General features: G+C 41.3%; 1 protein-coding gene and 1 non-coding gene across 2 annotated transcripts in view; both read left to right on the forward strand.

The window, feature by feature from the left end:
* Positions 1–767: 767 nt before the first annotated feature.
* Positions 768–19,516, forward strand: part of LOC134486093 (uncharacterized) — a 48,175-nt gene continuing 29,426 nt past the window's right edge. The window contains 5 exon segments of the mRNA XM_087654912.1: positions 768–797; positions 4,276–4,414; positions 5,642–5,912; positions 8,311–8,428; positions 11,974–12,119. Coding sequence (XP_087511038.1) covers positions 768–797; positions 4,276–4,414; positions 5,642–5,912; positions 8,311–8,428; positions 11,974–12,119 — 704 coding nt within the window.
* Positions 4,848–4,991, forward strand: LOC148006469 (small nucleolar RNA SNORA48). Its single transcript, XR_015685133.1, has one exon. It is a non-coding gene; the product is annotated as a small nucleolar RNA SNORA48 (small nucleolar RNA).

A 19,516-nucleotide genomic window follows, 5' to 3' on the forward strand; every position in this document is an offset into this window, starting at 1 on the left:
CTGAGAGCAAGGAGGAGATACATTTATGGTGTTTGTAAGCCTCTCTGTCTGAAGTAATGTTTGCATAGATGTCTGGACAGATTGTTAACACCAGCCAGCTACAGGGCCATGCCTAAAAGCCACCTGCTAGTTACGAGATGAAAGGTCTTTCAGACGAATCAGTCAGTCATCAGCTACTGCAATTCCCCTTTCTCACCTAAGAACAATGAGGAAAGGTTAGCATTTTCTCTTCCATTAAGCAAACAAATGAAAATAGGACAGAGCCCTAAATCATAGGTTTTATATGAAGTCTCTCCAAACAGTGACTAAATAAAAGCAAAATTAGTAAAGATCTAAGAACTGATATATATATATATATATATATATATATATATATGTATATATATATAGACACACACACATACACACACACACACACACACACACACACACATATGTTTTAAGGCCTATGTAATTTCAACCATAGCCTGCCCCATAGACTCAAATGGCAAGATTTAAAGCAAAGAATTGGTTATTGAAAGTCAAGTCGTGTCAAAATACAGTCATCATGGTCACAGACAGTAATAGCTGTAGGAGAGTTCTTTCTGATAAGTCACTTCTATTGCTAAACCATATTCTCTGAGCTTTAGGAGGCTATTCAAGAAGTATGGCAAATAATAAACAAAAGTGAAATACATACACTCCCAGAGTAACATACGAGTTCTCCAAAGGAAAAGGAATTGCTAAAATTTCAAAACAAAACAGAAACCTCACCACTCTCAAACAAGATGAAGGCAGTACAGAAGCTTCAAGGGCAGGTGGGAAGACTCTGGGACTCTCCTCAGAAAGTCCTCGCCTGTGCCTAAGGCATGGTGTAATTCCCTCTAGCAGTTTCAGATTTGGGGTTCTTTTTAGTAAGGCCTTTGAGTTGTCATGAGTTGTTTTGGGGCAGATTGTTGGGGAGGGGCCAGGGGAGAAATGTAGATCTAGTGTCACTGTTTCATATACCGGTACCCAATTTTCCTAAGACCGTTTGGTGAAGTAGCTATCTTTTCTCTAGTCGTGTTTGATACCTTTATCTGTGATTGGATGGCTGTAGTTATGCTCTGTAATTTCTGAGCCCTATTCCTTACCTATCCCATCCTATCCTATCCTATCCTATCCTATCCTATCCTATCCTATCCTATCCTATCCTATCCTATCCTATCCTATCCTATCCAATATTACTCTCTGCTATTGTATTTTCAGTACAATGCAGTTTTGTTGCTGTGATTTAATATCATTTGTAATCAGGTATATTATACCTCCAACAGTGCTGCTATTTATGGACCTTTTGTGCTTTTATGTAAATTTTCAATTTTTTTCCAGTAGAATAAAGAGTACTGTTAGAATTTTGGTGGAGATTGTGTGGAAACTCTAGGTTATAACATAGATGATACAGATAATATGACCTAGGTAATACAGCCATTTTGACTATAATAATTACAATAGGGTGATACTCTGGAGAGATTATACTATGCTGGGAAATATTTTGTTTTATTTATTCATTTTTATTTTGAGATAGGCCTCACTGTGTAGCTCTATCTGGACTTGAAATTTGAGGCAATTCTCCTGCCGTAGCTTCCCAGCAGCTAGCATTACAAGTGTACATCCTAATGTCTGGCCATAATGAGGAAAAAAATGTCAAAATCAGATCAAGGGGAACTTAGAAACAGGATATAAGATCAAATCACATGAAGATTTTTTTGAAATTGAAAATTGTATATCTATCAGGACCATTTAAAACAATAAAAATAGAACAAATGTTATTGTAAATATTTTGAATAAAAAAAGAATGATTCAATTTCAGACTTTGAATTTTACATTTTTTCTTTTCATTCTTTTTCATTTTTGTACTGAGTACTTTCAAAAATCAGAATCATTTTTACATTCTAAGCAAGGCCCATGAATTTTTTTCAGAAGCCGTCATGTCAATTTCTGTTTCCAACTTATAATTCAGTCATAGAGGGCATACACATATATGTACTATAGTAGCTTCAATCAGGACTCTCTCTAGGCCTATTAGGGCTAAAGCTATCTTTTCCTGGTCAAAAGAAAAGTATTTACTTCTGACTTTTATAACGAACCATTATTTCTTCCCTTAAGAATTACTTCGGCTGGACCTGTCAATCACCTAGCTTAGAGACTGCCCCTCAAAAGGGCAGGTACATTAAAGCCTTGTTTAAAGGATGAATTGTTCCCTTAATGAAAAAAACACGTTTCCTTCCTAGTATCCCTGATACCAGAAGATTCTGTTAGGTCTGTTCACTGTTCAGAATTCTGACTCAGAAAGGACTGACTTTTCCGTTGTCTTCTCTTCCTTTTGGATTCTGTCCCAAGTACACATGTGATTCCTCTGCCACTTTGGGCTTCTTAACTCTTTCTCTGAAGTTCCTTCCTTTCTGCCTTGTGTTTGTTCGTCAAACCACTGAGCCTAAATCAAGAATGAAAGCCTCCATTTCTTTTTCCTGTCCTCCTCCTCCTCCAGACAGCTACTGAGATCTGCAGCTTGCTGGCTCAGGATTGCAGGGAGGGGTTCTTTTAAATTCTATAAAATTGTTCTCAAGTCTCCTCCTAAATCTGTCCTTAATTTGTTTTAGTTAAGGAAACTAAGAACTCTGAGAGGAAACCCCAGTTTCCTCAATAACGAGGGGATTCTCTAGGTGGGATTCCTTGACACTTCGGCTAGCTATGTCTGTTTGGCAGATTTATTACGTATACATGTATATGCATGCATGTGTGGGTGTGGGTGTCCACTCATGTGTGTTTGCATGGAGGCCATTTCCTAGCACAGAAGGAATTTGGGAGCAGCCAAAAAAGACTAATGATTACACTATGCTCTATTTTGTTTTGCTGACATAGGCTTGTTGTATATGCATGCTTGTTCTTTGCATCGGTAGACACTAAAATTATTTATAAGGCCATCACAATGTTCAGTGGTTTTAGGTGTTGGATTGTAGATTTTTTCTTATCTAAATTTTCTATACATTTCAAGCTAATATGAATATTTGGGGATTGAAGTAGTTTAATAGACAAATCAACTTACATGGTGGACAGCTGGAGATAAAGATTGTTGGTTCTTAAGAAGTGCTCTGCCTTATTTTCTTCACACATGGAAACTTGCCGAGGCGAATTAGGTAATTCACCTGGTTCCCTGGTGTCCTAAAAGAATGCTTTTACATAGGGTGAAGCAAAGAGTCACACAACAAACAAATCCATTAGAACGCCGCTTGGAAACCTTCCACTTTGCTTTAATTTTTGTTCTTAAAAAAAAAAAAAATGTAACAAGAAATGCTTTAGCCGATGTGAATAGGCTAGGCGATTTTTCCCACTGTGCAATGCCAAAATTTTTATGAAATCTCCTCAGGCCAACCAGCGTGTTCCTTTCACTTACATTGTGCCCTCGTTTGCTGTATTATTTACTAACTAGATTACAGCCTACTGCTCCTTCCAACAATTCCCCAGCCTTGCTCCTTTGCTTTCTTTTACACGTGTATTTCTTTTCTTCCAGCCTGCTAGTGATTCGTTTGTTCAGATTTTAATGTGCAGAAGAATAGCTACATAGCAATCTGAAAGCCACAGGCCAATGTCAAAGGTGTTCCTTAATCTGTTTCACAAATGATTATATCAACCGGGAAGTGAGTCAAGGGCAAGAAATCGCCTTTCCAGGAAGGAATTTATTGTCCATTCAGGTTGACGAAAAAAAATCCAGCTCAGTGGGAATGATTATATATATTTTTTTATCTTAAATCTAAAAGACTAAAAGAAATACAAAAGAGAAATGTTTAGCATTGTTCTGTGAATATTTCACTGTAGCCTCATTAGGGAACTTGGATTTGTTGTAGACTAGAGAGTCACAAAAAGACAGAAAAATGTTAATATGAAAAAGCACCTAGCTTGATTTAATTTATAATGTTTTCTCTTGAGTATTATTTTTTATTTTTATATTGTTTTTGGCTTTCCTATTGTTTTATTTTAGATGATATTGTATGGAATTAGATAGTCCTACTTGATGAAACTTTACTTTCCTTGGGAATAGAAGAAATAATACTGAAATTCATCATATAAGTATGGGAATAAATATTTTATTCCAATGATATCACTTTTATGGAGAATAGCTATCCCTAAAGCATGACATGCATTTAAATATAAATATGCCTAAATAGCAATTACTTTCTAATATTAAAATTTTGGTTTCTTTTGAATATCGTTTTCCCCAAAATGAATGGAATTTGAGTGCTCTTCTCATCTTCATAGAACCCACCTTCTCCAGCAGTCATTACTGATTCTGTACCTGGTTTGAGCAATCCAGCCGAGTGCCTCCAAAGCCTCCTGGAGCCTACACCATTGTCTATGTACTTGCTGCTTTCTGCCCTAAGGCCTCTGCAGTATAGGGGTGTGTGGGTATGAGTGGGAACTCACATGGTACTCATTCATGGTGTGAATACTTTCAAACAATGAGGGATGTGCTGTAAAGTGGCGAGAAGTTGCCTTTCTTCCTGCAAGGAACAGTCCACCAGGGACTCATTTACTAGCGCCCCCTACAAAGATTAGCCTAATGGCCTAACCGACAACTGTCACTTGCAAAATGTCACCTTCTACCCTTTGCTTTCCTTTTCTCTCAGTTTAGCTCCCTGGTAACATTTTCTAAGCAAAACTGTCCATAAGCAAGCCTGTGTTTCCCTGTATTCAGGGAAACTCCAGTTAAAATGAATACTGCAGGGGTAGCTCCATCAGGCACATTACAGACCAGGCTATAACGACCAGTTACCCGTGGTGAGTGAAGGAGACAAGCTTAGTCCTGTGGGGGGAAAGGGGGAAAAGAATTCAATCCCTGGCAATGGGCAAAGAGGCACCTTTTTGGTGGTGTTGTCCTTCTATCAGCCAGAGACAGAGCAGATGGCCGTCCTTTGTTCATCCTACCTTGATGCCTGGCTTGGTGGCTGACACTGTTTTATGCCTAGGACTCATAAAAAATCAAATCAAATCCAGGCAGCGCATGGAAGAAGGAAGACTGACAGAGACCTGAAGACTACCATGCCACCCTGCTCTCCAGTGCATGCCACAGACGGGCCATAGACACCTATTTGCCAACATGCCATGCAGTGTGGATGCAGACTGTCAACCATGGCCTGACAGCCATGTAAACAGCCCGCAGTGGGAGCCACCACAATGCTTGAATGTGTGCGGATCAGATGGGTGAAAAGAGACGTGGAACAGCTTGGGCATTGTGAAGAGTGATGGAACCAGAGACTCAGAGTGGAGAGGAATAGTCTGGTGGGAGTGGTCAGCCCTGCTACCTGTGGCCGGGGTGAGGTCCTGGCCCAGGCTATTCCTCTGAGTCCATGGCTCTGTGACGATTCTGTGGCTCCTATTACTACTAGAGGACATGCAGATGTCCTTGGTTGGATGTCCAGGGAATGCAAAACTAGCCCAGCCCCTCAGTGGACTCAATGCTCTGGAGAGATGGCCCTATCTCACACTGTTGGCTGCACTTAGGAGAGCAAGCCTTGTGCTTCTCCCAGGCAGCACAATGCAGCTGGCCCTGATGCTGAGGGTATGGGCGAGCCTTACCTGAGGGCACGAGTGTGGGAGAGATGACCCTGCCACTCACTTGTCATAGGGTGGCCTAGGCGCAGAGGTAATGTCTTTGATCTCTGCCCCTTGCCACCTCCGGGAATCGAGAAAGCTGACTACAGGGTCCTGAGCTACCAGTCAAAGGTATCAGGTACCAGGGAAAGGTATTGCTACCAGTTGCCAGCTGCATCTTTTGGGAGAGTGGGCCCTGCATCTCACCTGGACAGCACAGCAGAGCTAACCCTGGTAGAGGTGGTGCAGGTGAGCCAGCCCGGAGGGCAAAAACGTGGTAGAGCTGGCCCCACCATTCATCAGCGGTGAGGTGGCATGGGTGCAGTGAGGACGTCCTGCCCCACCCACTTCACACCACCTGTGGAAGTTGAGAGAGCTGGCCCTGGGTTAAGGAGGGCAGGTGAGCTGGTCCTGCCCCTCATGAGGTGGGCCCCGCCCACTCAGGCAATATACAGGGTCTGCTCTCCCAAGGGCTGCAGCTGGTGAGGGGCAGGGCTAGCTTTGCAGACCTCGTGACCCCCGTGGACAGATTTCCTGAATGCCACAGTGGCAAGGAGCATCACCTCCATGCCCGTATCACCTGACGGCAGACAAGTGTCAGGGTCAGCTCCCCGACACTCCGGCTTTTTAGGGCAGGCCTATTCATACCCTTGCCAGTAGGGCCAGCTTTACTCCACTGCCTGTGCCAGTGTTGTAGCACTTGGGAGAGAAGGCTCTGCACCTCCCCTGGCCAGCACAGTAGTGCTAACCTTTCCAGGAGAGATGGATGACCCAGCTCTGAGGATGAGACTGAGAGAAAGCTGGCTATGCTACTCATCTGCCATGAGGCAGTGTGAGAGTGGGTGATGCTCTCCTGCCCTTTGCCCCTCATCGCTTGCAGCATTGGGGAGAGCTGGCCCTGGAGTCATGAAAGCCGGAGAAAAAGCCCTCCTCCTTCGCTGGCTGTAGTACTCAGGAGAGAGAGTCCCATACCTCACCTGGGTAACAAACACAGTGGAGCTGGCCCTGATGGCTAAGACAAGATTTAGCCAGTCCCAAGGGCTTGAGAGCGGGAGAGCTGGCCCAGCCTATCACAGGCTACAGTATTTATGGGAGTAGACCCTTTGACTTGAATGGGTAGCAGAGTGGAGGTGGCTTTGGAGGTGTGGGTGCAGATGAGTTGGTCCCAAGGGCATGAGAGCGGTAGAGCTGACCCTGCCACCTGCCAATAACAACATTGAGTGGCCTGGCCAGAGCAGTGCTGGAGAGCTTGCCTGGAGGTGTAGATAAAGGAGAGACAGTAGGCTGAACGGTTCTCCTACCACTTAGGGCCAGATCCAGGGCTCTGAGATGCCTCACTCCAAAATCTATAACATCTGTGAATGATTAGGACATGTGAAAGGGCCGGTTCTTCTGTTCCAAAGCTGCAGGATCTCCATGTCATAGAGCAACAACAGGATGAGTGGGAGGACCCAATAAGGACCTGATTTTGATGGTGTGGCAGAAGCCAGAGATCTTGAACCAGACCAATGAATGACTCATTGCAATGAACATTCACAAGTGAAGATGTGGGGACAGAAGGATAGTGTGTGGGACACACAAGGGCAGATGCGAGGGGATGAGGAGATGGCTGGCACTGAGATGCAGGGTGTGAAACTCACAAAGAATCAATAGAAAGCTAACAAAAAAGAGTAAAAGAATTCAAAGTGAAATAAAATAGACCTTCTTGATGATCAAGTAGACTATGGGAGTAAGACAATTTAGGGGGAAAAAGCCAACTATTATGGGTAAAATCCCAATGATTTCTTAGAATTTAACTTTCCCCTAAGAAAAAAAAGAAAGAAAAAGAAAAGAAAACACACACACACACACACACACACACACACACACACACAATATTGAATCCTGAAGTAGAAGTATCAGTGGGGTGAGTACGAGCCAGTCACTACCCCCTTGCTACCAGATGCATCAGTTTAAATTCATCCTTCAGGTGAACTTGGCACTCTTGATTTGATAACAGAAACAATTTCCAAGATGAGCCAGTATAAGGCGGAGTTGGCGTTACCAGATAGAAAGCTTAACAAGTATTTATGCATGAGGGCTGATAGAAAGGTACTCTGGGAAAGGATAAGATCCGCCCAAGTGTGGAAGTGTGTTCATCAAAGGAGAAGCATGCTTAGGTGGTGTAGTGACACATGTAATTTTGGTAGCTCTCAATCAAGTTATGTCTCAGTTGCTATGCCTTCTCCCTCTTTTTGATAGGTGAACCTCTGTTGGGGCCTTGAGCAGGATTGCAACGGTTAAGATAAAACCAACGGTGTTGAGGCATATTTTTACTGTGAATGCAGATCTGGTGAGACTCCTCGAAAGGTGTAGATTTATATCTAGGAAGCATAAAGTCTTTAAGCATGATTTATTGCTACCTGATATTCTTAAAAGCATCTTGATATAAAAGGAGTTGTGTTTCTGTATGTGAAATCTCCAAGCAGACACTAATTGTACTGGAATTCTCTTTGAATGTTTTCATTTATTCTTTAAGGATTTTATACATACATATTTAAAATATATTCAGCTCTTGCTCCTCACGCAACTCTTCACAGATTGACTCATGTCCTCACCCTGCCTTCATGTTCTTTTTTATTTCATTTCTATGACCCACTTAGTTCAATTAGTGCCACTATATGGCTACTAGATCATAAAGGAAATTAACTCTTCTCCTCTCAGCTACCATCTACAACCAAATAGTTCCTCAACCCGAGTGAGGCTTCATGAACTCACCCCCAACCCTGCCGGAATGTTTGCTGGTCAGTCATCCACAGCTGCTGTGACTTCCTGGGTGCAGGTATCCAGTCATGACCATAAGATACTGTTTAACCCTGGTCCTCACCTATCTCTGTCTCTTACATTTTATGTGCTGTTTCCTGAGCCATGGGGCTCAGCATGTATCAATATTTGATTTATGGCCGAGCACTCCATAGACAGTTATCCTCTGCCTTTTGACCAGCTGAGTGTGTTAGGCCCCAAAGAAGCTCAGGATAAATAGCCAACTGGGGTTCCTATTAGCATATGAAAGTGGATGCTGGCCACCATGATCTCTTGGCACTATAAATGCCTGTTACAGAGTCCTGGTTCCCCTCAGCAATCCACACCTCCCAACCCCCTATATTAAACCTCTCTGGACTCTAAGCTTCCCTTCCCTTCCCCGAGCTTCTCTTTTTTTCTATATAACCAAGCCATTTTGGCCACAAGCTCTCTTGGTTCTCCTTGTCCTGACAACCTACAACTTGAGAGAGGAGCCCTGTGTATGTAACTCACGAACATGCATTTCAGTGTACTCAAGAGATGGAAATATGAACATAGAGAGCGTGGCATATTGTTACCAGACGCCATGAGGCATCTCACTATCAAGAATACACTTGGACTTGACTTCATGATTTTTCTATGCAATGGAAACCCAGAAGCTGTGAAATACTAAAGGTAACATTTCTCTCTTGTTAAACCCAATGTTTACATCTTACATAGACAACTACTTCTGCGCTTTCAAACGTTCATATAGCTGCTACTTGATGTGTTTTTTGGTTCATGTTTGAAATTTTTCTGGTCATATAAATAGTTAGGCCAAATGGGGCTGTGTATGTCTTTATTTGCAACATCAGGAGTACAAAGACACTGTGAGTTCAAGACCACTCTGGTCTGTAATAGAGAATTCTGGGCCAACCATTGCTGCATAGGGAGACTGTCAGAAAAGGAGCAGCACCTGTAGCTTATGTATTCATTCTATATTTGTGTAAAGGAGTTACTTTCATTTTTTAAAATTTCATCAGAAGCAATCCGTATTCTTATTTATCTACTACAACAGCTTTGACAAAGAACTAATAACTGAAAAAGCTCCGGTGAGCTGAGAAACTCTGCACAGAAAAGCTGAGGGACTGATAATGTCTTTAGCAGGAAGTTAGGATGCTGGAGCTCCTGATAAGACCATACCAACAACCGCCACTGGCGTGTGTGACTTTGGGTGTGCAGGGGAACAGATCTGCAGATGGAGTCTTCCACCCTCAAATCTGCTGCTGCTCCCTTTTGGGCCTACTACACTGCAAGCCTGCCACCGGGACTTGCACACTTAGGAGTGGTCTCCACTGTACATCATACAGCCTGATGCTGGAGAGCTGCTCTTCCCCTCTTCTACTTCTTCCGTATTGTGTCCACCAATCCTGACTGACCACCAGCCACAGATGAATACATTTTGCAGAGTTTCTCCTAGTGTTTATGACATCCCCCTCCCCCATTTTCTTTTCCTTCTTATAGCTCTTTGTGCGGTGCTAGGGACCCAATCCAGGACCTGTATCATCACAGGGAAGAAACCTGAGTTACACCCCAACCTTAAAGAGCAGCTTCCCTAGCCCTTGGTCCTGCTAAGACTGAACCCCCAGTGAACGTGATTGTTGGGGGGAGGGCGGCAATGGGGGGAGGATGGGGAGGGGAACACCCATAAAGAAGGGGAGGGGGAGGGATTAGGGGGATGTTTGCCCGGAAATCGGGAAAGGGAATAACACTCGAAATGTAAATAAGAAACACTCAAGTTAATAAAAAAAAAAAAAAAAAAAAGACCAGCTTCCCTGAATGAACAGAATCATTCATTCATTTATTCATTCATTCATTTATTTAGCCGAAAGAGTGCTTTGGCTTCGCAGCCAACCCGCCACCTCCCCTTGTTCATTTACCAGTCAGGTGACCCGGAAGGTCATCAGACAGATGCTGTGGGTGTTTACTGCTTCAGCTGCTTAGGCGGTCTCATCCTGTCTTTCCCTTGCATCGGGATTCTTCTGGAGGAGTATCCCAGCACCTGAAAGATCGCGATCCAACCAGCAGCCGGCCGAAAGGCCTCAGAAAGCACTGGGAGCCACTTGATTCTTGCAACTGTAAAAATCCATGTGAAGCGTGACACAGTCACCAACACTGGTGAGTTGTTACCAAGGCAGGAGACCCAGAAGGGTGGCAGTAGCACTGTCTTCAAAAGCCATCTTTTGGCGCCTTTTGTCCCTGGGAAGCCAGCAAGCCATCTGGCAGGTAGGCACAGTGCCACTAAGCAGATGGGACCAAGTGGAGAAGGATCTGCCACCATGCGCTGTTTTCTACCCTGGTCCGCACGGGGGGGGGGGGGGGGGGGGGTTCAGTAGAAAGCAGCCAGCCTTTTGCACTGCACCCTTTAGTTTCTCATGAGAGGAGATGCCATTCTTTTCCATGAGGAAAACACAGACAGAGACTTCCTCTTCCTGGAGCAAGCGCTGCCAGATCTTACACGGGCTATTCCCACAGTTTTCTTAAACCGACTTTGTATTAATTCTCTTTCAGAACTGCTCCCAACAGCCTAATTTTTGGAAAACAAAATACATTTTTCTCTTCTCTGCGTCTTACTTAGACTGAGGGTGAAAAACCTAGCAGTCATTTGTTGCTTGGAAAAATGTCAGTGGGCACTTTAATTCGGGGGTAATGGTGTGTATTATGATCCAAAGAAGTAAGTTCCATAATTCTTGCCCTCCAGAAACTTACTAGCTTGTGAGGAAAACAGAATATATACCTAAATGGCAATAGCCTGTTCCCATTTCAAAATACTGGAATCAACATGCCTTCTTCTATGATAATAATCCTAACTGAAATAAAGCATTTTGAGACTATAGGAATATAGACGGAACATGGTAACAGTCTCATGAGCTGAACTAGAAGATCATTATTTTTGGATAAACTAGGCTGCCAGCTAGCTCTTGGGATACACCTGTCTGTCCCCCAGCACCTAGGCTATAGAAATGAGAAGCCACGCCCAGATTTTATGTAGGTACTGGGGATTTGAATGAAGGTCCTCATGCTGTACAGCAGTGCTATGCCCACCAAGCTGTCCATCATCCCCAGAAATTAATTTTTTTCATTTTAAAAAATGTATGTGCATGTATGTGTACCTGTATATATATCACACATGAGTGAACCATAGGAGGCCAGGAGAAGGCATTAGATCCCCTGGAGCAACATGGTGAGCCTCCCAACATGCGTGCTGGTAACCAAACGCAAATTCACTGTAAGAGCAGCAGACTCCCTTAACTGCTAAGGCATCATCTAAAGACACTTTTTTGAATATTTATTTATTTTATATATGTGAGTACATTGTCTCTCATCTTCAGACACACCAGAAGAGGGCATTAGATCCCATTACAGATGGTTGTGAGCCACAAAGTGGTTGCTGGGAATTGAACTCAGGACCTCTGGAAGAGCAGTCTTAACCACTGAGCCATCTCTCCAGCCCTAAGACATTTCTTTATTATTACTTTCAACATGTTAGTGCAAATAAAGCTTCCATAAACATATTTGTAAATACATTTGTCTCTGCGTTTACAGTTTTTTTCAACACCACACATTGCCTTAATTTTAGTGTGCATGTACAGTTCATCATCTAGTGATTCTAAGCAGAGTGGAGTGCGCAACAAGGAGCCAGGAAGCGGGGCACGTCGACCTAAAAACACAGTGACACAGAACTCCTCCAGGTCCCTGTCGAGGGTCTGAGGAAGATGAAACCTTCAGGCTCCACATTTAATGAGCGGTTGGGGTATCACAAGAGCTCCGTTCAAACTTCTACAATATGTAAAAACAAAACAATTGTGGGGAAAGGACCGGTCTGAGAACCACGTGTGTTTAGGCTCTCCGTGCAGGGCCTTTCTCCAGGCATAACCACAAAGGACGCTGAGCGCTGGCTGCTCTGAATCGCCCTGAGACTGCTCTGTTCACCTGGAGTCCTCAGCTCCAAGCTCATTGACTGATGGCAGCAGCGCTGAGGACCAGACATTATCTTCTCAGGCTGGTGGCAAGTAAACGAGTGTGGTCCAGAGCTAAACGAGGGAGGTCAGGTTCTCCCATCCTTATCTGATGGCTTCTGGGCACAGCAAGTGTTGATGGTGATGGGCAACAAGGAAGTTGAGGCAGGTGGGAGTAGCTCTACTTGATAGAGGTGGAGAGACCGGAAGTCCTGAATTCCTCACCGGAGGCCAATTTCAGAGGAAAGGGAGGGTTACAACCTGAGTTTTGGCCAAGGGTCTGGGTGGAAGAGTGAGGAAGAAGAAAGAAAGCACCCCCCAACTCCACCAATAGTCCCACGAAGCCTTCCAATCTATTCTAAGTGTCCCCACGCAGCTATGGTAGGAGGGCAGGGTGGGCAAAGACAAACCCAGGCCGGGTGCCAGCAGCAGGTGATTGTGCGGCATGCGTTCACAGTTGCGTTATCTGTGCTTATGGCTCTCAAAGGAAACTGATTTCAACAGATCTTCTTGATCCCAGAAGTTCAACTAGGCAGACAGGGGTTATGTTTGACAGAAGATGTTGCACAGTACAAAGGAAGATGTTAGAGAGCACAATTTAAGTATTTCGAAAGACCAGTATCCGAACGGTGTGTCAGGATGAAGTCTGAGTGGGTGTCCTTTCCAGTATGTTGAAGTCTACAGATATGTGGAGAAAACTCACTACTATGGAAAATCAAGAGTTGGGTTGGATTGGGCAGGGGAGGTAATTGGACTAACTGGCCTAACTGGCCTGGCCGCTGCCATAGATTCTCTTTTGACGTTATCAAGCTCCCAAGTTCCTGCGGGACGACTTTGATGCTGTGGGAATCCTTGCACTTTGCCAGTACTACAGTGGCTCTTGGATCCACCACTCCATTGGAAGGCTTCATGCTGTTACAAATTTTACAGACTGAGTGCTTCTGGGTATTTAGGCTCATTTTCAATTTTAAGGCTGTGTATTAGGTTTTTAGAAATGATTCTTGGAGGTCTAATTATCATTCCTGTCCATCTTGTGTCATGCCTCTGAGCCCTAGACCCTAGCTAACTTTGTCATTGCTTATGCCTTTCTGACCTTCTTCTAGCTCTTCCAAAAGTCAGAAATTTCCAGGGACTTTGGCTCCCAAGCTTTTGCGGTGGCTGCATCTTGCACTGCTGTCCTATAATTTTCTAAGAAAAAAACTTTGGAGGCATAGTTTCGATATCAAAGTGAGTAAAAAACAATGTTGATTATTGATATAGGGGATAGAGAGATGTTTCAATGGTCAAGGGTACTGCCTGTTCTTCCAGATCTGGGTCCAAATCCCAGCATCCACATGGTGGGGTTCACAACCATGCTGATCCAGGGGATACAGCGCCCTATTCTGGCCTTTGCAGACACCAGGCATTCACATGGTATACAGATGTGTACATGCAGATAGCACATCTATATTAAAAATTTTATTGATACATGATAAAAATAAATGTCTTGCTACATCCTTCTGAAGTGTGTAATTTATTTCACATATTTTATGAGACATTTACATCCTCAAACATCTCCTTAACATTCACAACCTCCATGAGAGATCAGACATTTTAAACTCTAATTGACAAGGCAATCGAGAAAGTGAGTAGTGATCAAAACTCAGGGATTGTGGCTTGCCTTGGATTTTTCCTTCAGACTTTCTTACATTCACTACTTTATCCCCGTTTCCTTTAGATTAGATATATTATATTAGATAGATTAGATAAGGAGGCAATAATACTTGTTCATCTACTTTTAAAAATTCAGTAGCATAGTTTACTTGTAGATAAATAATTTACTTCAATTGGTTCTGGTGGCGCCCTTTATTTCTATGTGAAACCATAATCTTCTATCTCCAAAGCTAGCCTTCTTTACAACCTTACAGCTTTAGACTGAGCCTATGGCTGGCGTTATGTAATCTTGTTAGAAGAAAGAAAATTACCATTGGCTGTAGTGATTTGCATAGTAAATAACCACTAATTGTAGTGATTTGCATAATAGATTACCACTGGTTGTGGTAATTTGCATACTGGTAAGCAAGCTTCCCAGACAAGGGAATTATAAGTCTACTCCCAGAAATTAATGTTATCTTCAACCTGGTGGCTTTGAAGCATAAATCCTTTAAGAAGTTGGAAAACGGACAACAATGAGAACTGTGGAGTATTCTAGCTCATGTCTGGAATTTTTTGTATCTCAGGGTTTTCAATAAATAAAGTCAAAAGGGTGCATTTGATTCAGTAGTATTTATTTGTGAGGTTTCTGTGTTGTGTGAGTGACTCATTTTCTCTCTTAGTTAAAAGATCTTGAAGTAAGAGTCAAACGTCACCACAGTCTCCAAACTGAAGACTCACTAGAAATGTTGTTGGGGTGGGTTAGATTAGTTACATTTGATAACATTTTTTTCCCCGAGGACAGAAAAGGAGAAGAAATATTTCACCATGCTTTAGGTTCCAAAGGCAACTATTTTTTTTTCTTTTTCAAGTTTCAGAAATGTATTTTTCAGTATAATAAACTCTTAAAAAATCAACATGATTTCATTCATTCCGAGACGTATTTTCTGCTAAGGTGGAAAATGGTGTAGATGGCTTCTGAAAGACCTTCGGTGTAAGCAGCTTTGCGGTGAACTTCGTAGTTGAGAAGTCTGGGTCTGGGCCTTCTTTCTGCAGTTTGCTGTAGTCCACACTCACTGAGTAGAACTAATGTTGTTCATTGGGACCCAGTTTGTTCCAAGGCTCGGGGTTACTCTTCCTGTCCCAGCTAACATCTGAATTGAACAATGCTAAGCACATCACACACAGTGCTGCTCCAGAACCCCCTGCTCCAATGAGGAATTGAACCCGGATACTTCTTGGCTTGCCCGAGGGTCTGGTGGAGCGTGTTTGTGGCACAGGCCTAACTGAAGGGGCAGTTGTTCTTTTATTGTTGTTTTTGCCTGTAGTCCTAAAACATCGCAAGGCTTCAAGAAATAGTCAAATGGAAATATACAGAAGTATTACAGATGAGGTGTTTATAATAATTTATGGTTTTTCTTGCTAGAGGAGATTTACACTGTTCCTGGTATTTTGCTAATGCTCAGAAGGCCAGCCCTCACAGGTTTGCCTTGCTTTTGCTTGAAGCCATTTAGGGTGTATATGTTATTTGTTTCAGAGATTTACTTGTTGAAAAATACAATTGGTGATTTTAAAAAAAATTTTTCATTAGTACCAAAACCCCATCATGCTACACAATAATTATGGGGGAAAATATACATCTGATGTTTTGTTTTAATTATAAGAACTATATACACTGAAAATCTGTAAAGGATCATTAATAGACTATAAAATCTTTGGGGAATGGAATAAAATATAAGGCATTGCTTATTTCTCCAGTGGGGTGAGTTTATACTGGTTATTACTCTCCCATGGCAGCAACAGCTACCAGCTTCCGTTTTTAATCACCCCGACAGAATAGTTCCCTGCGGCTCCATTCCTGCAATGTATCAAAAATACACTTTTGCTAGTGGGAAGGAGGTTTGCTCACACGCTTGTATTTGCAAGAACAATCTTGGAATGCATTGTAAATGATTGAGAATATTGAGTTTAAAACCTCTTAGAAAGTACAGTAGTATATCTTCCAAGAAGAGGTGAGAGATTGAAACTTAGATTAATTAAGGACACTCACACGTGTGTTGACCAGCAGTAATGACTTCCATGACTTCCTTCTCAGCAGTATGGTGTCACTGATGATAACCCTTTTCAAAAGAACTGAGAGAGTTCTGGTCCTGCTTGAACTATATATATATATATATATCCTAAGTACTAAATTAAAAATAATTAAGCTTAATTTTATAATTGAAAGTAAATAATTATAACATATTTATTCCAGAGAAAATTAAAGATCCAAGCAAAGGAATGATCTACAATATGAATAAATCTCAAAAGGGAATACTTCATAAAAAGTGAATCACGTGAATTCACTTGTATGAATTTGGAAAATAGTAATATTGAATGAGTGATAAAATTACCAATAAAAAGTATGAAAGATTAACTGAAAAATTAGGTTATTTCTGGATCATAATACTACCATGGTAGTTAATTTTTTTTTAATTCTTTGTGTGTGGGGAGGTCACGCATAGGTTTAAATGTGTGTGTGTGTGTGTGTGTGTGTGTGTGTGTGTGTGTGTGTGTGTTTATAGCTCAGGATGAAACTACTGGGCTATATGCATGCCAAATTATCTTAGGATTCTTGATTAAAATCAACAACAACAACAACAACAGCAAAATAGTGTCTTCTTAAATAATTTAAAATAGTGTATAATATAATGGTGTGCAAATAATGAAAAGTTCTTTTATTAGCTAGCTTTAGAAGTCAGGTACAGTTTGTTGTGGCTACTCACCAGAAGAGCTCTAGACTCTTCTGATAGCAAATATCTGAAATACACACACACACACACACACACACACACACACACACACACACACACACACATATATATATATATAATATGATTAGATATAAATTATGGAGGTAGAGATAAATACATTTTTTAAGACAGGATTTCACTATATAGCTCTGGCTGTTTCTGGAATTCATTATGTAAACCAGACTCTCTTCAAACTCATAGAGATTTGCCTTCAACCTGCTACATGCTAGAACTAAAGGCATGTGACACTATACCCAGCAATATCTTGATATTTAATTTATAATTCATAGCTTTTGCTATTGGACAGGATTACTGTTAGGTTCAGGTGAGATCTTGAATCTAATAGGAACTTGTATGTGCAAATGTAGAGTTAATAATTTTTGTTGTTTATTGATACATAAAACCCTAAAAATATTCATTTTAATGAGGGGTCACATGATGTTCAGATGCATGAGTACATGATCCAAAGTCTAACATGAGGTTAAACATATTCATAGTCTCAAACATTATCATTATGGAGCTATTGGTCATGCATGTGTAGAACATTGGAATAGGAGTTTATTTGAAGCTTTTCGATATGCTATGACCTCTCTGCCGTTGAATCTATAACTAACTTTTCATGATCCAATTGCAAGTGAAGTGTTGCCTGTTGTTTAGGAAGAAATGACTGTTCACCATGTGACTTTTGATTATAATGCTTCTGGCAAGGCAGGCACCTCAGACTTATAATTGATCAATGCATTAATGGATTATTTTCTGAAATCAATTTTGTGAAAACTACTTTACTAAAGAGTCAGTCTTTAAATTGGAAAACACATTAAACAAGGCAAACATCCCAATCTGTTAATTTGTTTCAGAAAGTGTTAGTATTTTCCTCAGAAGCTTAAATGTAACAGTATTATTATAAAATTGTTCAATTCATTGAAAATTACTCAACACTGAGTACTTTAATCTGCTTTTGAATTACAGCCTATTCTTATCTATTTCTTTTCAGTGATACATAAAATGGTACACATTTTGGGATAGTATGCAATTTTTGGATGCATGAGTACATTGTATAAAATCAAATCTAAGTAAACATATTTATCTTTTAAATAGTTTTCTTTATCATAACAAACACATCATATATAATATGCCTATATAAAAATTGAACAAAACACTTATTCAGTATAGTCAATAGAAACAGTATTTTAAACAGTTTTGAAAATGAAGTGGTAGGTAAATCTGAAAAGTTGGTTACTTACTAAGCTGATGCCTTTGATGACTGACTTTTCTAATTGATTAGCCTGCTTCTTTTTGCCAGGACCAGACAGGTTACAATATGCTTTACAGCAGGACAGAGTGCTATAAAGAAAGTCAGTGTGGGAAAACAGAAGTTTCAGACAAAGGGCTTTGGAATTTAACTTACAGAACCAATACAGGATAGACTTGACCCATATAACCAGAGCTTTTAGCTAGGATCAGCTTTCTTCATGAATTCTAAGAAATAGGCAGTCACACAAACTCAAGGTGAAGAGCCATGTCCTTCCTTTGATGGTGGTCACATATTTCTGACTCAGCATAATGGGACACAGTAGAGAAAGTTTAGGTTGTAAAACATTTGCATCCTGTACTCCAGAGAACTGATTGGTTGGTACAGTGTTCTTCATAGAGCTATACTACAAAATCTGCAGGCCTTGTAATACTTTGACTTGAGATGCCTTGCAAATAGCATCTTATAGATATGATCTTTTCATATCCATATGGAAGTTTTTCATGTATTTGCACCATATGAGTTGCTGTATGAGTCTTGTTCATATATCTGTACATAGCTTGATGAAAAAGTCTTTGGCAAGACCTCTGGCTATGGTTCTCTCAGATCAATGATCTCACTTTATAAAGAATGAAAAGGAATAAACTGGTGATTTAAAGTGAATGAAATGTGAGCACAAGATGCCACATACCTGTAATCCCAACATTTGAGGGGCAAGAGGGACATGAGTTGGACAATTTATGCAGACCTTGTCTCACAAAAGATGGAAAATTTGAGACAGTTAGAAACCTAGGCACAAACCCTAGTGGTGCAAAATAGGCAGTGAAATTGAAATGGTTCTCAGCTCCTGAGATCATTCATGAGCCCATGGGAGTGTTTATGTATGTATATATGTATGTATGTATGTATGTATGTATGTATGTCTATACATGGTTGTGATGACAGAAATGAACTTAAATATGGAGAGGCCAATGATGTCAGTTGGTAGTCCACAGGTATATGAGCTGAAGGCTATAGTTTTTAACAATTAAAATGCTTTTAGTAATAAAAACATTTCAAGTTTTATTAGGGCATTTTTCAAAGAAGTGCATTTCAAAAAAACCTGTATTTTTGTTGCTTTTCTTCTCCTCTCTTTCTCTGCCACTTCTTCCCGCTCATACCAACCTGCTTTCATGATCGGTACTTTTTTTTGTTATCATCCCCTGAAATTATAATGTCCCCAACATTAAAAGCTAGACTCTGACCAGGCAGTGTGGTGGTGCACACCTTTAACCCAGCATTCCTAGGCAGAGGTAGGAGCATCTCTGTGAGTTCCTGATCAGGCTGATAAACACAGCAAATCTAGGACAACCAGAGTGAACTACATGATGAGACCTGGTCTCAAGAAAAACAAAATCAAAGCAAACAAATCCGATTGTGTCTTCACTTTTTCAGATTCATCCATTTTCCTCCAA

This window comes from Rattus norvegicus, chromosome 3 (genome assembly GCF_021556685.1).
Source record: "Rattus norvegicus strain SHRSP/BbbUtx chromosome 3, alternate assembly SHRSP_T2T, whole genome shotgun sequence".
NCBI classification, from domain to species: domain Eukaryota; kingdom Metazoa; phylum Chordata; class Mammalia; order Rodentia; family Muridae; genus Rattus; species Rattus norvegicus.